Below are 17,361 nucleotides of genomic sequence, written 5' to 3' on the forward strand. Positions count from 1 at the left end.
GAAAACATCTCACTGCTCATGCCCCGAATACACGTGAGTTGTGCAAGATCCTTGTAAAACGAGACGTGAGCTACAGAACCAAATGGCCACCCCCAACAGAGGCGCTGTGCCTATTTCCTGCTGCCTTTATGCCGGCCTGCCACAGCTCTCCTTGCCCTCCCTTCTAACAGGAGCGCAGTGGGGTCATTTACCTCCACTACCACCGATCAAACAGGGAAGAGAAAATAACCACAGTGCTATGGCAACAAACAAGCCAACCCAGCCTTCCCCGTCCCGCACAGCGCAGGTCTCCAGCCGGGCAGCAGCCACAACCGAAGCGCTCCCCGCCCGCAGCGTCACCGCCCCCCGCGCCTGCGCAGGGCCCGGATCTGTGTTTAGGGCTGGGGGAGCTGCGTCTCGCTCGGAGCCTTCGGCCCTGTCATACCCCAGCGCCAGGCGCAGCCCGGCCCGGCCCGCCGAGCAGGTGGGGACGGGGAGAGCCGGAGAGCGGCAGGGCATGGGGGCGGGAGCCGAGGCGAGGGCGGCCTGGGGTTCTGTGTCTCGGCAGGAGCTGGGCCCTGCTGGGCTGGGCCGGGGGCGGTGCGGTGCGGTGCGGTGCGGTGCGGGCAGACACACGGCTGCCCCAGGCCCCTCGGCGCTGAGCCCCGGTAAGGGCTGCGGGGGGAGCTCGGCTTTGCCCTGCTCGGAGGGCTGGGACCTCTGCGTGGAGCAGCCGCATGCGGGGCTCACCCGATGCACAACGTGGGGGGTGTCGGGAAGGGTCTCGGCTTGTTGGTTAATTTTTGGAAGCGCCAGTGTTGCAAAGGGCACAGAGAGATAGATCGCTGAGCAGTTGGTGAGAGGTAGTTTGGTGCTGTGCGTTGTCAGACGTGCCTTCCCGTGCAGGGCATGTTTGTGAGTGCCAAGTCATTGCTGTGCCTCTCCTCGGTGTTTTGGATGCTAGCAGTGTTTCACCCACAGCTGATGGACCAATGGAGAATCGCCATGCTTAGGAGCCTTGTTTTGTTATGAAAATTAAGTAGGTTTCCAACCTCAAGTTTGTGTATTTGCACATAAGAAGTAGGAATGGCATCCTGACTCTTTCTTTGGAGAACTGCAGCAGTTGAGTTAAACTCTGTGAGATTTCTTCAAGATCCAAAACTAAAAGGGAGTTTCATAACTGCTTTATATAGCTCAGGATGTGGTTGCTTTATTTGTTTCACATGTTATTTGGGTTTTGTTGGTGTTGTGTTCTGTGGTGCATATCAGTTATCTGAAGGGCAAAGTCTTAAACAAAACTGCCTTATCAACGTTGTTTTTAAATTTGCAAAGCTCTCTCTTGACAAACTCTGAATTCAAGGAAACTCTACACAAGTTTAAGGAGTATAGGCATCAGTTACAAGGGAGAGACTGGGTCCCAGCACAGCTGGTAGGAAAAGAAAATAGGATGTGAGAATTTGTTGACAGTGTAGAAGCTGTCAGATACAAAGATAACTCCTTCTCAGAACTGTTGTCTGACCTGTAAGGGGTGAAAGAACAAGGTGTTCTAAAGTGTTGGTCAGCTGCTGTAAGCTTCAATGCTTGTGTGGTTGGAAGGTGGTAAAGAGAGAATTATAGAGGAATGCGTTTCACTTGAAATTGCCAATTTTCTCATCTGCAAATTGGGATATTAATCTACTAAATCACTAGTGGTAGGAAAAAAAAAGCTATTAAATTCTAATTATTGAAGTTTGTGTGCATGGCATTGAAGGATACATCTGCACTGATATTTTAATTCAAATCAAGGGTGTGAAATGAATTTGCAGCTACCCTTGCATGCTGCTCTTCAGTTCACATAGTGATGAGATTGGAAAGTGCGTGAACTGTCTTCCTGTTGAGAGAAACTAAAACTAGATGATGTGCTTCAATTGCTAGTGGCTGTTCAGCCCCAGCTAAAGCTAGTATGAAATAAAACTCACTAAATATGTATAGTGGATGTTGAATCCTCAGCAACTGTTTTTTACTTCTAGTGTTGTTTTTATTGTTTTGTCTTTGCTTGTTAATGCTGATATAGCCTCTCTCATCAGTAGAATAGGTAAAGTGAATGAGGTTGTAATGCAGGAGGACCAGGGACTGATCTATACATGTGACAGCTGTTACCTAAGCTGCAAGACTTGAGTTCTGTAGCGTAGAGGCTGTAAGTCAGCTATGAAGATAAGAGGAAGGAAAATGCATGTGGAATTACTTCAGCTGCTTTTTCAGGAAGCTTTTTTCAATAACACAGTAGTTTCAGTTTTTATTTCAATAATTTCTATTATACTGAATGGCTCCCTAACTTAGAGTATTAAAAAATTGCTGTAGCAACAAAAGGATACACAGTTTTCCTTCTTGCATGGATTTTATTACCCTTATAATAAATAATAATAAAATTTCATGTTTGCTGAAACAGTAACCGGGACTTGCTCACAATAGCTGAATTACATTTCTCCTCCTACATTCACCTAGCTTTTGTGGCAATGCAATTCATTAATGCTGGGCTTATGTTACCATCACCTTACTTCAGATATTTTTCTGTCTGGAGTGGTTGGTCTAAAATAGTCTGACTTACATTACTGTCTTAATAATCCTCCTTGTGCTTCCTCTCTTGGTGTGCCAGAGTGATAATTACTAGCAAAAATTCCAAATGCAGTAGAGAAACAAAAGTTCTGCATACTTTAAATCCCTCTGTTCTCAAAGGCATCATCAGTGAACTGGGTGCTTAGTGTTTCTGTTGGCTAATTAGAAGAGGTTATGGGTTTAAGCTGGACAGCTGACTGCTGTTTCTGGACATATATATATATATATATATATATATATATTCTGAGTTGTTTCATATCCGTTGCAAATTAGGAGGGTGGCCACTTCTATCACATCATTGTGGCTTTTGGTTTCAACTGTTTCATGGTAGTTCCAGTGGTGTGGCTGAAAAGGGACATTTGTGGGAAAATTATGAATTCACATAGCTAACACAATCTGGTTTTGTGATTATTATTTTACCAGGCCTTTAGAAATGCAATATATTTATAGTATTAACTTTTCTTTTTTTTTTTTTCACCTTGATTTTTACTGTGAAACAGTCCTCTTTGGTGTTAAAGAAATCATCAATTTCAACACCTGAAGATATGTATTACTAGCCTAGAGACTGCTTGCTGATCCTGTGTTGTCCAAACAAATTTGCCCTAAAAAAGCTTATTAGAACTGACTCAGTTGCATGTGCAGGTTCTGCAGAACATTGTGAGCCTGGTTTGTGGAGCATGTTAAGTACTGAAATTATTTCATTGAGATCCACGTGTCCTGTGATAGTTTGTCCAGTGATGCTTGACTGCTGTAACTCATTGGCAGTAGTTGGTTGTTCTGCCTTGGGAGCCTCTCACCCACCCTTGTTTAACCTGTGTGTGCTCAGCACCTGAACAGGCCTCCCCTGTAGATCAGATTTTTTGTTTGAGACAGACTCCAGTTTAATTGGGCCTTAACACTGCAAGTTTGATAGAGTCTAAACACAGCAGAAGTTAATAGGAGCCTAGTCTAAATAGTAGATTATACACTAAGAGTTACTTGATACAGATGAATAAATTGCAAGCCATATTTGAATTGTTCTCCACAAAAAAACCCCTTCTTTTGCCTTTTATTTTAGAAATGGGAAAATCTCTTTCTCATCTACCGATACACACGTGTAAGGAAGATGGCTATGATGGAGGTACAGTGTCCGATAATATGAGGAATGGGTTAGTTCACTCAGAATCACACGGTGAGGATGGCAGGTGTGGGGATGTGTCACAGTTTCCATACGTGGAATTCACAGGAAGGGATAGTGTCACTTGTCCTACCTGCCAGGGAACGGGAAGAATTCCACGAGGTAAGTTCCCTTCATTTCTTTCCTTTTTCTTATTTTAGTCATAAATTTACTTCATAAATGAATGCAGTAGTAACTATAATAAGTCATAGCAAATAACTCCAGTAAAGATATTTTGTAGTCATCTTTTCATTTTAGCACTAAGTATTTTAGTGTTATTACACTGTGTGAACAAAATGTATATTGCCTTATCAGCTTTGACTACCACCTGCTTGCTCTTTCCTTGCCTGTACAGTGCAGCATGCCTTGCTTCTATGCTTTAATCCCTAGCTTTTGTAAGTTGAATTTGCTGACCTCTTATTTTTGAGACATTTTGATGTATCTTTAAGTAACAATTTTAAACTATTTGGAGAAATACACAACTTTGCAAAAGTAATTGCAAGTATAGAGAACATTCTAATATCACTAGACATGGGGAGAAGAAGAGTGTAGGCCTGTATAAACTAAAGCTGTTCTGTTGTTTTCATGTAAAAAAACAGAATTAATAAAAATGAGGTTACTTATGGTAAAACTTATGAAGAACAATGCAGTCTCGTTCTTCTCTTTCTCGCCAACTGGCATAAGGGCAGCAGGCCAGCTGACTGTCTTAGAAGAACAAGTGGTGTGTGTGCTGGTGAAGGCGCAAAGGTAGTAAGTAGTTAACAACACTCAGCTCTCCTTCTTAGATCATGCTTTGGTATTGTTATAACTTGGAGGAGAGTTGCTTGTTTCTTACAGTTGGATACTGAAAACCAACTCTCAAGTATTTGTTTGAAAAATGCATTCTAAAACATGACGTGCTTTTCCAGGATGATTGGCATGCCTAGGATGTCCATGCAATAGAAAGATGCTTCCAGTACAGATGTTTTAAACAACAATGCTGAGATGTCAGATTTTTCAACACTTGAGCAACTGGTTCGACAGGTGAATCCTGTGCTTGTCAAACATCATCTAGAGTCATAACTTAATTGAAGCCAGAGTTTCAGGTTATCATTTGGAAAGGCTGTGTCTATAGAGTGTTGATAGACAAGGTTCTGGATTATTTTTTAGAAGAGCATCTGGAAGATTAAAATCTTGGTTTGCTGTGTACCAGAGAGAAGCTTTTGAAAGCTTTTCCTAAAGCATCTTTTCTGGTTCATGTGTAGGTGTCTTTCTGCCCTCACTCTTTTCAGTGCCCTGCGCTTCGCTTCACATTTCGGTTGTCAAATTTGCCTTTGCTATGCATGGAAACACATGTATTCTCTGGCTGCTGCAGGAAGGAGCATGTTGCAACTTTGTGATTAAAAGTTTTCTTTATTTGCTGACTTCATTGTTCACTTTTCATTGAATAAAACGTTCTGTTTTATTGCAGTTCCTTCCTGTATGGTAATAATCTTGTATAGCTATTTAGAAATTGACCTTTTAAGGGAAAATGCAGGGTATGTGAAACCGGGCAGGAGAAAGTGGTGAATGCAGTGTGCTGAGGCATGGCCTTCTGCCTTTACGATGGGGAGGAACTGATGGAAGGCTTTGTTTTTGTTAGAACTCTTATCCCAAGTAGTCATAATATTGGCTGTAAGAGCTCACAGAACTGATTTTAACTTGCAGCTTGGACAAACTGACTGCTGTACCAGGCTGATGTGGCACAGATGCATGTGATTCTGTTGGAAGTTTTCACATTGTTCACAAATAACAAGTCTCCCTTGGAGGCAAATGTTGGGGCGCAGGATATTTAAACGGTTGCAAATATCAAGGGGGATTTATGTAGGAGCTGCTCAGTGTTATAACACAGTGAATTCTTCGACTTTGAATTCTTCCAAATTCATTGAATAGGAAGTACAGTGAAGTAACTAGAAGACTATGGAAAAGAAAGTTTGTTTGCTTTCTTACTTGAATTATTTAATAATACCAATGGCAATTTTTTACTCATTCTAGTGCAAGGGAAAATTCTGTTATTGTAGGACTTCTGTGCTCATAAACTAATTTCTTTGGCTGGAGGATTTCTGGATACAAACCATTTATTAAACGTCTGACTGAATATCAAAAATGCTTGTTTTTCATAAATTATAATGAAATCGTTTGACTAAAACTGAAACTTCAAGTGGGTTATCAAAATAAATAGGACTGTCTTAATTACTTCTCAGTACTTTTAAGAAAGAAATCATATTTTTGTTTTTTAAGGGGAGAGATGAGAAATTAAGGGTTCTGTGGATCATTGCATGTCTGTTATGGAAGGCCACAGTATAGACTATGATGATTAAACTGTTTAATACTGGCATGAAATTGCATTTTGGTATTTGGACAGCTTTAACTTTTCAGTGTAAGGTTGCTGACCTGAAAATTAAATTGGTAGAGCTGTTTACAAGGTTGATGTTTTATACTACTTCATGCTTAGCAAAGGCTCAGCTTTGTGATTCATGTTGAAAACACTTCAGCACAATTAATTAGCTACGTGATAGTGCTGGTCAGATTCTGCATTTGGCTGGAAATGCAGATCAGAGTTCCTGTTGAGGCTTCTGTGTGCTGGTATAGATGAATCTCAGTTACATTGTTTCTATATCAAATCACAAAGTACATAATGACAGGTTTCATCCATGTGTTTTTCAATAGATCCTCTGTGCTTTTGTTCTTGGTTTCTGACTCTCTATAGTCTAACACAGAGAGCTGAAATCTGTTTGGCACCATTTGCTAGAGAGAAAAGGAAGTACCTGAGGTGTTTTGCCACCTGTGCATGAGTACAATGCAAAGGCAGAATTTACTGCTGTTTTAGTGTTACTCAGCTTTTTGGTTTTTTTCCTTTTGAGGTTAGTATCTTTTATTTCAGAAAGTGGCAGACGTATGTGTGCTATGGCAATGTTCATTCAGATTCAGTGCTATAAAGTTGTAAAGGCCACTTTTTATTTGATGTAATTGCAAAAGTAATGACTCTTCTTGTTTAAATTCTGAAACAGTGTTTTTATTTCTAGGGCAGGAAAACCAGCTGGTAGCATTAATTCCATACAGTGATCAGAGACTAAGGCCAAGAAGAACGTAAGTTAATAGCTGTGATATGTGAACCTACAGTTTTCACATTCTCTTCTAGCTAAAATGTAGCAGTTTAAAGGAGATAGTGATTTGACTTGATTCTTCTCAACTCTGGATTGTTTTTTTCTTGCGTTTGGTATTGAAAGAATTCTGCTTGTACTATCAACCTTTGCCTCTAACTCTTAGGAGAGTTATTTATTAATAGGCCTGTACACAACCATCAAAGTAGGTCTTGTAAAGTTGGTAGTACTGCACAATGTTTTCATGTCAATATTTGTCTGAATGTCAGTGGTTATTCATATCATAGAATCATAGAATCACAACTATGCAACTGCTTATCATTCTCTGTAAGATAGTAATGGATCTAGGCAGATACATCTTCATTATTAAAGTTTAAAGCAGAGAAGGTGTTAACTTTGGGCCTCTACTACAAAATAAGTCACCTAGAAATTCATTTTTAAATGAATCTGAGTTGCTAGTAGAATAAACAAGCTTATCTTTCTCATATAACATAATTTGGAGTGATGTATTTTCTTCTAGGATCTACTCAACACTGTAATTAAATCTTTAACGGTTTCTTTTTATCACATACATGTTTTAAGTCTTTGGGTGTTTGTAGTAAACAGAAAATAATAATGTAAAAAAATACAGTAAGTTCACATAATAGATAGCATACATAATGAATTTGATGTAGCAGTATTCTAAATTTGAGAAATATTCCCTTAGTATCCTGACTTTAAGAAAACTGCAGCTGTTGTAGAGCCTTTTGTTTGTGCACTTTTGATGCTTGAAGTCCCTTCCTCCTTTTGTGTTAATTTAATTGCAGATTTGCATTTCATAGCAGGGTTCTAAGATGTTCCTGATACTTTCCCAGAAAGTGTTGGGTTATTTTATTGGTGGTTTTGTTGTTTTTTTTGTTGACAAAAAATCCCAAGTAAAACATAAGTGTTATTCTTCTTTTCTGGGTATGTTTTGGTACAAGTACAGCATGCTGAAGATTCCTGCAGAATGAGTAAGGTTCTACTATAAATAAACTTTAAAGGAAGTGCTTTTATCTCAAAACAAATGAACATTTTCCTCTTCTGTTTACCTCAAATTTCTGAATGTTGGGATAACCACGTGTTTTGGAACTTATTTTCTAATATACATACAAGAGTATCATCTCTATTTGTGACATGGACATGAAGTGCAGTATAACTTCCCTTCCCATCCCCCCCTTTGGAAATTAGTTGCAGTTGGAATCAGGTTGAACTTAGTTATATTGTTTAGTCGTGTTCCTTATCGCTTAAACAAAAAGAGTGGTGTGTTATTTGCCTTTAATGTGCTTTTAACTCTGAAGTGTGCTCTTTTTTTCTTCCCACAGAAAACTCTATGTGACTGCTTCTGTAATTGTATGTCTCCTACTTTCTGGACTGGCTGTATTTTTCTTGTTTCCTCGCTCAGTCGATGTTGAATACATTGGCGTGAAGTCAGTTTATGTCAACTATGAACAGAGCAGACGTATAATATATTTAAATATTACGGTAAGGCTGTCTGCTTGTTTGCAATATGTGCAATGAGAAATTCTGCTGGGGCAGTTTAATATACATAGAAATTGTGGGCTAGCTGGTGAACTTAGTGCCTTAAGAAATACCAGCAGATACAATGAGCAATTTGAAAATGTAACTGGACTTGCTGTGACTGCTTCCTGTAGCTATAGCTAATACAGCTGTAGTTGCAGGCTACCACTGAGTCTTCTGATTTCACGGGAACTGTGACTTTGAATTTCTTTTGGTTATTATGGGAATATAGATGGAATGTAGATACAGGAATACCATTCAGCAACTGGTATTGTATATCTGTCAGAACTGATTTTGAAGAAAAATTATTTCCTATGCACCTCAAACCTTTGAGAAGTTCTTTCCATACACTTTTGATGGAATTCTTCATGGTGTCTTTAAATAAAACATGTAGCTATGATACAAAAAGTTCTGAAGTAGTTAAAGTTCATGGAAGCGATAGCTGAGAATAGAATGAAATAGTCAGCATTTGTAGGGGAAGGAAGTCATCAGTGGAGTTGTGAATGTACTGGAAAGCACAATCTTCTGCACAAGTGCCCCTGAGAAGGGGCTGAATTGTTGGTTCCCTTCCACCTTACCCCAAGGAAACCTCAGATGACAGGAAAGAATATCTGAAATTATGCCAGTATAATTGTTTCATATGTAAGTTCAAAAATTTATGCTCCTCAACATACAAAGAATGAGAAGTTCTTATTATTTGCTTTTTTGTTTTTGTTATTTACAGAACACGTTAAATATAACAAACAACAACTATTATTCAGTTGAGGTCGCAAACATCACAGCCCAAGTTCAGTTTTCAAAAACAGTTATTGGCAAAGCACGTCTAAACAACATCACCAACATTGGTCCTCTGGATATGAAACAGGTAAGTAGAATGGGCTTTTTAAGTCGGGTGTATGTAAGTCTTCACATGCAATTCTGCTCAGTTAATTTTTCTTGCTTTTTTTTTTTCCCCCCCTTTTTTTTAGATTGACTATATGGTGCCCACAGTCATACAAGATGAAATGAGCTACATGTTGTAAGCATACCAGCCTCTAAATATTGCCTGTCTTCATAAAAGTTATGATGGTGCTCTTGTAAATGAAATGAATTTCAGAGCTGAGATGTGTTTACAGAGATAGTGTGCTATTTTTTGGTATCAATTTAGTAGTACTGAAAACTACTTAAACTGTTTTTTTTTTTTGTTTTGGTTTTTTTTTTGTTATTTATTTATTTAGTTAGTTTCATTTTGTGGTTTCATATAGTGGCTTGCTGTACATGGCTCTGCACTTTGAATGGTATCTCTATTTCAGCTATTATAGGCCTTTGGAATAGCATGGGCCAGCTACTTCAGGGTTGGGAACATAAGTATGTTTCTGTAATATATTCACTAGTAAGTTTCTCATAATTTACTCTTGTAGAGGAAGTCTATATTTAAGTTTATACAAATAAGAGGCTAGCTTTTATTTTCAACTCTTCAGACCATATGTATATCATGGTAAGCAGTATTTATAGCCTTTATTTAAACTTCAAGCTGTTATAGTTTGTAGCTTCTGAAAGTTTACTTGACCAGTGACTCATGTTTTGGTAACAATACTGAGTTTTGGTTCTTCTGTGCTGAAATTAACTCGTTCCATTCAGTCTGAACTCTTAACTGTTGAGACTCTGATGCTATGCACAGTTGTGGATGCCAGCCCTTTTGAGTAGGGAGCTATAAGAGAACCTTATAGCCTTGAAGAGTTGGAGTAAGATGGAACAGGTGTGAGACTGAGAAGTGGAGGCAACTTCAAATAAATATAAAGCATTGTATTTCTGTCACCTCTTAATGACGTGAGGATTAGCGGTTAAGTGGTCCTGAATCTTCTGGATCTACTCACCCTCTGAATACTATTTCTCTGTTCTGTTACTTTAAGTCCATTAATGCTTTGTGAGTGTTGCAGCATTTGCTGAAGCTTAATTTCAAAAGGAAGCATATGTGCTTCTGTAACTCTTTTTGTACCTGGTATGTAGGTATAGCTCAGAAAATACCAGTCTGTAGAGTTTATCTTGTAAGAGAACAGTAACTGGTATTGCTATCTGCAAAGATCACTTTGCATGATAGAGAAGTGAATTACTGTAAAAACGCACTGGGGATTTTTTAAGTTGGTGAAACTCTGGGGACTAGAATAAACCCTTGGGTCTTTTTTTTAATAGAAATCACTGATCTTACATGAACAGATATTGAAGCTAGAATAACAATCTTTTGTGGTAAAATTTCCTCTCTATATTTAAATCTGGTAATGTGAAGTGGAATTGCAGCAAATGATGCCCATATGCTTTTATAGTAAAGTTCTTCACCAGGGAAGACATGCTGTGATGTAGTTCTTCATGTCAGCTTCTAGCTGGCTTCTGAGAGTGGATGTTGTTTCACAAGACATCTTTGTTGGCAAGCATTTCATGTAAGCAAGCACATGTGAACATACTTCTTGTAAAAGTAAGACTGTATGTACAAATAGACCTAGACTGAGTACATGCTTGCGGGCAGTGGTTTTTCAATGAGTGTTTTAATTGCCATTACTAGTGATTCTACAGGCTTTATGTGTACTGATATAGGATTTCTGGTTGAAGCAACAATTCTTACTTTTAAGATTGCTGTCTATAAGAGTTTGATGTAAATCTAATAGCTGTTATTCTTTTTTTCAGTGACTTCTGTACTTTGCCATCAATCAAGGTGCACAACATTGTAGTGATGATGCAGTAAGTATGGGAATTTTCTATCTGTTGGAAGAAACGTTAAAAGTCACATAGTCCTTGCTGAAACATTACTCAATTTACTTTCTGTTGTAGTATCATTTGTTCTTTAAATGGAACTGTAGAAAGATAACTTCTTTTGGTGGGGTCTGGTAGTGTAAAGATACTTGAGTAGCTGCAACTGTTAGTACTGCATCTGCTCTGCAGTTGGACTATGGCATGGAGTTCCTATGGTCTCTTAAACCTTGTTATGAGCTTGTATTTATCAGGTGCTGTCCAAAACTTGCTGAAAATCTCATGGCCTTGAGTTAGTCAAAGGTTTTTGATACTCTGCCAGAGTCTGCTTTTTGTAGCAGATTGAATCAACAGCTGCCTGTTTTTGGGGGCTGGGAGGGGTGGTGTGTTGAACAACGTTTGTGTAACTTTTGTAATCAGTTCTGTTCCCTTTTCAAAGCAGGGTATTAATGGTTAAACCTTGGCTTTACTGTCTTTAGGAAAAAACTCTGCTCAGGGGATGCTTTTTATTCTATAGGAAAAATCTGTAGATTGTTTTAACAGGTATTATTTCTTAATTTAAAAAAAAAAAAAAAAAAAAACTTTGTTCCTCATGTTACATGTTTTGCTCATGAACTTCTTTAAAAACCTATTAGTGACTTTAGAATAGGGAACTCTACAGTCCTTTACAAAACAAGCATCTCTTTTGTGTTTTTAAGAGTGACGGTGACAACCTCTTACTTCGGCCACTCTGAGCAAATATCCCGAGAGAAATACCAGTATGTGGACTGTGGAGGAAACACAACCTACCAGCTGGGCCAGTCAGAATATTTAAATGTACTCCAGCCTCCACAGTAAAAGCACCTGTTGGTTGGTGTGGAAATCACTGATCTTAATGCTTGCAGAAATCCTTTAAATAGGACTGGTACTTTGTAAAGAAGAGAATATGTGCATGTAATGCATAGGAAACATGGTGGCCTGTTCACTTTAATTGCAAGGAGGGAAAAGGTTCAAAATGTATATAGATGCACTTGTTAAGTGTTGTGTTTTTCCCCTTCTGTTCGCTTTCCATTACTGTAAACACAGTCAAGTCATGTGGTTGGAGGGAGAGGGGGGAATTACAGACTCTTGAGCCGAACTGGGACCTTGCTTTACAGTGTGGTATATCAATTTAGAGTAACTGTGTGTTGTCTGTCTAGGTGAAATGTGTCACTAATGAGCATTTTAGAAGAATTGGTACTCATCACTTCTAAGTTTATATTTTCAGTTCTTGATATTTGACTCTTGAAACTCGCAGCATAACTACTTAAGTAACAAGATTGCTTTGAGGGACCTGGGTGTGAAATTAGTAGTAGTAAACCAGTGGCAATATTTCTTTGGTTTGGGATTCTACTTTTTGCTGTACTTGATCAGAAGTGATATGTGGTCTGTGAAAGCCAGGAAAGCTCTTGTGGGCCACACTATACTTGAATGTACAACTTCTAGAGTCTAGCCTCTTCTTGTTCATATTGCCCCCTGCCATCTCTGGGATGTTATAAGTAGAATGTATGCTGCCAGGTTTAAAACAAGGTTAAAGAAAGAAATCCCCCCACAATCGTTACTGACAAAAGAAAAATTCAAGACTATGTAAAGTAAAGGAGTTAAGACTTCAACGGTGTCATTCCATTCTTTTTCAGCTCAACTTTGGAGTACAACTATTGAAATCAGAATTGTGTAGTTGGGAACTAAGTGGAAAACTGTTTGGGCAGCTCGATGTAAATCTTCAGCATTTTTATTCTTTGATATACTTTGTATCTAAGCTACTTGTCAGTGCTAATACCTTGGGGTGTGTGTGTAGTTAGCACACAGGCTCAGTATGCAGTGAAGTAGTTACCTGAATCTCCTGAGCGCTCATAGTTCTTATCTGTTGTGTAAGTTAGAATAAAGCAACTCCTTCTGGAAGAAGAAAAGCTGACTTAGAACAAAACTAATAAAAAATAGTTTAATTGGTTTAGTTTGCACAATGAGAATTTCTGGGGGGCTCTATCAAGCACAGCTATTGTAAATTTCAGGTCTGAAGTTGATTGACTTCTGAAAACTGACTGTTCTAAGGGCTAGGTACAAAACTTTTTAATTAACTAGTTCGGGTTTGTTTTAATTCTGAATCAGATGGAGCTTCAAGGAAGTGCTACTGAGACATTGCATTGTAACAAATACTAAATTTTCTGAACTGTTGTGGTTTTTATGCTGCCCATTTCCTGGAAATAAGCTATATGAAATGAATTAGCAATAAACACTATGGAAAAAGGCTATGGAGTAACTTCTTGCAACTAATGATCCTTTATGCTGCAGTAATTTGGTGAAGTTACGTGTCTGTATTATTCATCAGTGTTCCTCAGGTGGACCTAAAGGTGGTGGTGGGGAAACGTACCAGTTAGGTGAGTCTGATAGATATCTTTTTTTTTTTTTAAGGGGGAGGGGAAGAATAAGTAACTCTACAAAAAGAAAAAAAGAATGTCTGAATGCAGTGAGCATTTATCCTGAATGTCTATGAAAAATCTGACTATTATATTGGAACATAAACTGTCAATTTTCTATAGTTTTTGATAGGACTGAAAAGTTGAGTTTTGGTTTAGGAGTGTTTTGGTACTGGAATAATTGATTCTGATGACTGACTTATGATTTGAAAGTTTTTCTTGTATCTAGGCACTTAAAAATCTTCTTTATATCTTAACCACAAGGCAAAGAAGTTCACAACTGGCTCTCCTGGTCTTCCTAAGCTGTAGATCAGGTTCAGTCTTGTGGATGGTACAACACTTGCAGAAGCTGATCTGACAGTCTGAAATGATACAGCTGGTAACTCAAGACCAGGGTGGAAAGGGAGCATGCTAGGAGCAGAGAAGTAACATCTAGTATTTTATGTGACATGGAAGGATTTGTTTCTGTTGGAGCATGTGGAAAGCTATCTGCTTTAAGCCATGTCAGATTTGAAGTCAACCAGTAAGCTGTATTTCTTTTTTCTCTACATCCAGGTATTTAAGCCTTGAGTTGGTTGTATTTTTTTTTTTTCTTGTTTCATTTTGATGTAGAAAAAAGAAAACAGTCCTAGTCAGATATATATATATGTGTGTGTGTATATGTGTGTGTATATATACACATATATATGTATATATATACATATATTTATTTTATTTTTGTACCAGTTTAAACCAAAATGTTTTCAAAGGATAAAAAGTAATCTAAAATAACTGGAATGGCACAACATTGTACTTATTTGGTCACAGTAGGTAGCAGGTGCTGCTTGAATGAGAGGGTTTCTAGGGATTTTATGCTTGCTTATGCAGTGTTGTGACACAACTCAGACTGACATGTGAAAGTTTGGCAGATGTGCTGAGCAAAACACATACTTAATCTGTGAATCTCCCACTGCTTAAAATGCTCTGTGCTGCCTTCTTTAAAATAAAAAGTGGGAAGTGGGATTATTCTTTTCATGGATATGGAGGGATGAAATATTATTTTTTAATAACTGTTTATTACCTGGCTTACTTTGTGGGTGTAAATCTTAACAGTGTTAATTTGTGGTGGGATTACTGAGTAACTAAGAGTTCTTACCTGAAAGTGGAATCTGGTAGTATTGGTGAATCTTCAAATTAAATCATTTTACAAGAGCATTAAAAGTGTGGTACTTTGTGCTTGCAATAACAGTCAGCATGTTGTTAACCAAACCAAGTTGTGCAAACAAGCTATGAAAAAAATAGATTCAAATGAAAGACCTCTTACCACCTCATTTATTTCTATTGATTTCTATATTTTATCCCTATGGTTCAATATGGTCCAGATTCTAAATTCTTTCCAGAAGTTCAGCTTGAACAACCGTTGTCCTTCCTGGTTTGTTTTAGTCTGTGTATAATGTCTTTCTGATGGATTAACTTATTTATTCACTCATAACTTATCCCTTAATCTTAGAATGTGATCAAATGCATGCATGACAACATTGTACTGTTATATTTCACGGGATTTATTTCTGGTATTCTTTTCACTTGAACTCTTCCTTGCAATTCCTGTAGCAAATCCTATTGCACTTTACCGTAAAGCTCCGTTAGTTATCTGTTGGAACAGTTGTTCAGGTATTGTCGTGCAATGGCACAATCCAAAATAAGAACCTTAAATGTATTCCATCTACAATAGCCATAAAATTTCAAAATCCAAAGGCAGGTGATGAAACACTTAAATGAGTAAGAATGTTAGATGTTTTGCTGCTCTGGCCCACAGAACAAAATTGGATTTAAATATGATACTTTAAAAATGAATAAATGAAACCACTAAAACTTGAAGATTTGTTTATCCATTTGGGTGTTTAGGGGGCAGTTGCTGCTTAATTTCATGTGAAGACAAGCATTAAATATATTATCCTGGGTAGTGTGGCTTTGAAGTTCGTAATGCATTTCTGGTTTGTGCATGACCTTGATGTTAACGTTGTGGTATATTTTGCAGCCTTGTGCTGACAGAGTTAAGTACGTGCCTCAGTTGACTTTGTTTCAGTTTGTCCTTGAAGTCCTTCAAGTGGATAAATTTCTTCATAGCAGTTCACTGCAGATATGACTAGGCTTTCTACTGTATGGCTAACCACAAAATTTCTGAGCACTTGGATTGAACTGTTAGGGACTTTAACCATCAGACTAAAATACTGTGCCCACATGATGGGAAGGATGTTGCTTGAAGCAGTATGAGAGATTTGTAGACTTGAAAAAATAATGTTATTTCTTGTTTGCTATTTATGGCTTCGTGCTGGGAGGTGGAGAGCTGATGGGAGATTTAGTGGTGGTTTTGCTTATTTTCCTTCCTCTCTCTCTCTGGTCTGTAGTGGGATATCTGCGTGTTATCATCTTATGAAGGAGGGTGACTTGTTTCAGAGTGAGGCACCTACATGAAGTCCCACATCAGTGGGACTGGACAGGTGTAGTTAAGATACAACTAAGACTAGCAGTAATACTCTCCTCTGAACTAATTTTTTCTGTTGTCTCAAACAAAATGCCAAAACCCTAGCAATGCTTCTAGGCTTATTACTTCTGAAAGGGAGGAATGAACAAGGTGAGTGCAGCCAATGTAATAAAATCCAACCAAACATGTTTGAAACAAATATTTGGGTATGACAGAAACATCTGGTATTTGTCTACTCAAGAAGCCATCTTTTTCTTTTCTTTTTTTGTTAACCTTTAAATGGAGATTCTGGTAATTAATAAAGAAGATTGCTTTGCTGCCCCTAATACTTTTGTCATGCAAACCTGGTTTTCTGCCTTTGGGTTGGCTTGTTGGATAGGAGCTGTTCTCTGTAAGAAATCTGTACAGTTAGAGCTGTCCAGCCCTGAGGTGTAGTGTGAGACCCTGTGCTAAGGGTCTTGCAGTGTGGATGTGTGTGTTTTTTGGATACTGAAACTGCTTTTGCTTTGTAAGTAGGGATGTTAACTGCCAGACATGCAAGCATTACGGTGCCTAAATATTTTGGGTCTGACCATGAGTGATTTAGTTTTGTGGGTTTTTTTTCCTGTTTCAAGTAAGTGAACTTAACCACTGTTAACATCCACTGTACAGAGTGTGCATATAATAGCTTGGAATATGTATAGAAATACTAATGAGTTATAACTATTTTTGTAACTTGTAAATTGTAAACCTGTTCTTGTAACTGTGTGGCAAACAGTCTGTCAACTTCAGCATGATAAATAAACACTCTAGGGGGTATTTGGGGTGTGTAAGACACATGCTATCTTAATACAAGTTAACTGAGACGATGGATCTTATTTAGAGGTTCAAAATCTGGATTTAACTTCATTATGGGTATTTGGTTCTAAACAGAATTGTTTGACTCAAAGAATGATATTAAATTTTCTATTAAAAAAAGTCGGGATCATGCATCTTTTGTTCTTTCTTAAAACTAACAGTACTTCTTCAATTTTTATAACTAGTGGCATTCTGTGGTGTAAAAACTCACCAGTCTACTTTTTTTTTTTTGATATTATGTTTTAATGTGTTAGACCTGTAATAAAGTCTAGTAAAGCAAAGCAGCAAATTTGAGTGATTGACTGTTGTCTGACTTTGGACTACCAAAGAAACTGACTCAAAAGCTGAGGCTGTTGTGGTGGCTTAACTCCAGCAGGCAGGTAAGCCCTCACCCAGTTGCTTGTTCACCTCTGCCCTTCTGAGGTGAGGAAAAGAGCCAGAAGTTCAAAACTAAGAAAATTCATGGGTTGAGATAAAGCCGGTTTAATAGGTGAAGCAAAGCAGTGTGCA

At 38.1% G+C, this 17,361-nt stretch overlaps 1 protein-coding gene across 2 annotated transcripts; it reads left to right on the forward strand.

Moving 5' to 3' along the window:
- The first annotated feature begins 329 nt into the window (after window positions 1-329).
- Window positions 330-17,135, forward strand: TMEM106B (transmembrane protein 106B). 2 transcript variants are annotated; one of them, XM_015853611.2, is made up of 8 exons: window positions 330-463; window positions 3,632-3,853; window positions 6,775-6,838; window positions 8,196-8,355; window positions 9,116-9,256; window positions 9,360-9,409; window positions 11,053-11,106; window positions 11,814-17,135. In XM_015853611.2, exons 2-8 carry the CDS (start codon window positions 3,634-3,636, stop codon window positions 11,950-11,952), a joined length of 828 nt encoding a protein of 275 aa, XP_015709097.1. In that variant the 5' UTR covers window positions 330-463; window positions 3,632-3,633; the 3' UTR covers window positions 11,953-17,135. The 2 variants fall into 2 exon arrangements, with proteins under 2 accessions (XP_015709097.1, XP_032299057.1); XM_032443166.1 differs by lacking the exon at window positions 330-463 and adding an exon at window positions 628-647.
- The last annotated feature ends 226 nt before the right edge of the window (window positions 17,136-17,361 follow it).

The sequence above is a fragment of the Coturnix japonica genome, chromosome 2 (assembly GCF_001577835.2).
Source record: "Coturnix japonica isolate 7356 chromosome 2, Coturnix japonica 2.1, whole genome shotgun sequence".
Classification (NCBI taxonomy): Eukaryota; Metazoa; Chordata; class Aves; order Galliformes; family Phasianidae; genus Coturnix; species Coturnix japonica.

Excerpts from the sequence above, each read along its gene's own strand:
- TMEM106B (XM_015853611.2), top strand. The coding sequence starts at position 3,634 with ATGGGAAAATCTCTTTCTCATCTACCGATACACACGTGTAAGGAAGAT. Across the intron at positions 3,854-6,774 it reads AACGGGAAGAATTCCACGAG|GGCAGGAAAACCAGCTGGTA; the intron begins GTAAGTTCCCTT and ends TTTTATTTCTAG. Across the intron at positions 8,356-9,115 it reads TAATATATTTAAATATTACG|AACACGTTAAATATAACAAA; the intron begins GTAAGGCTGTCT and ends TGTTATTTACAG.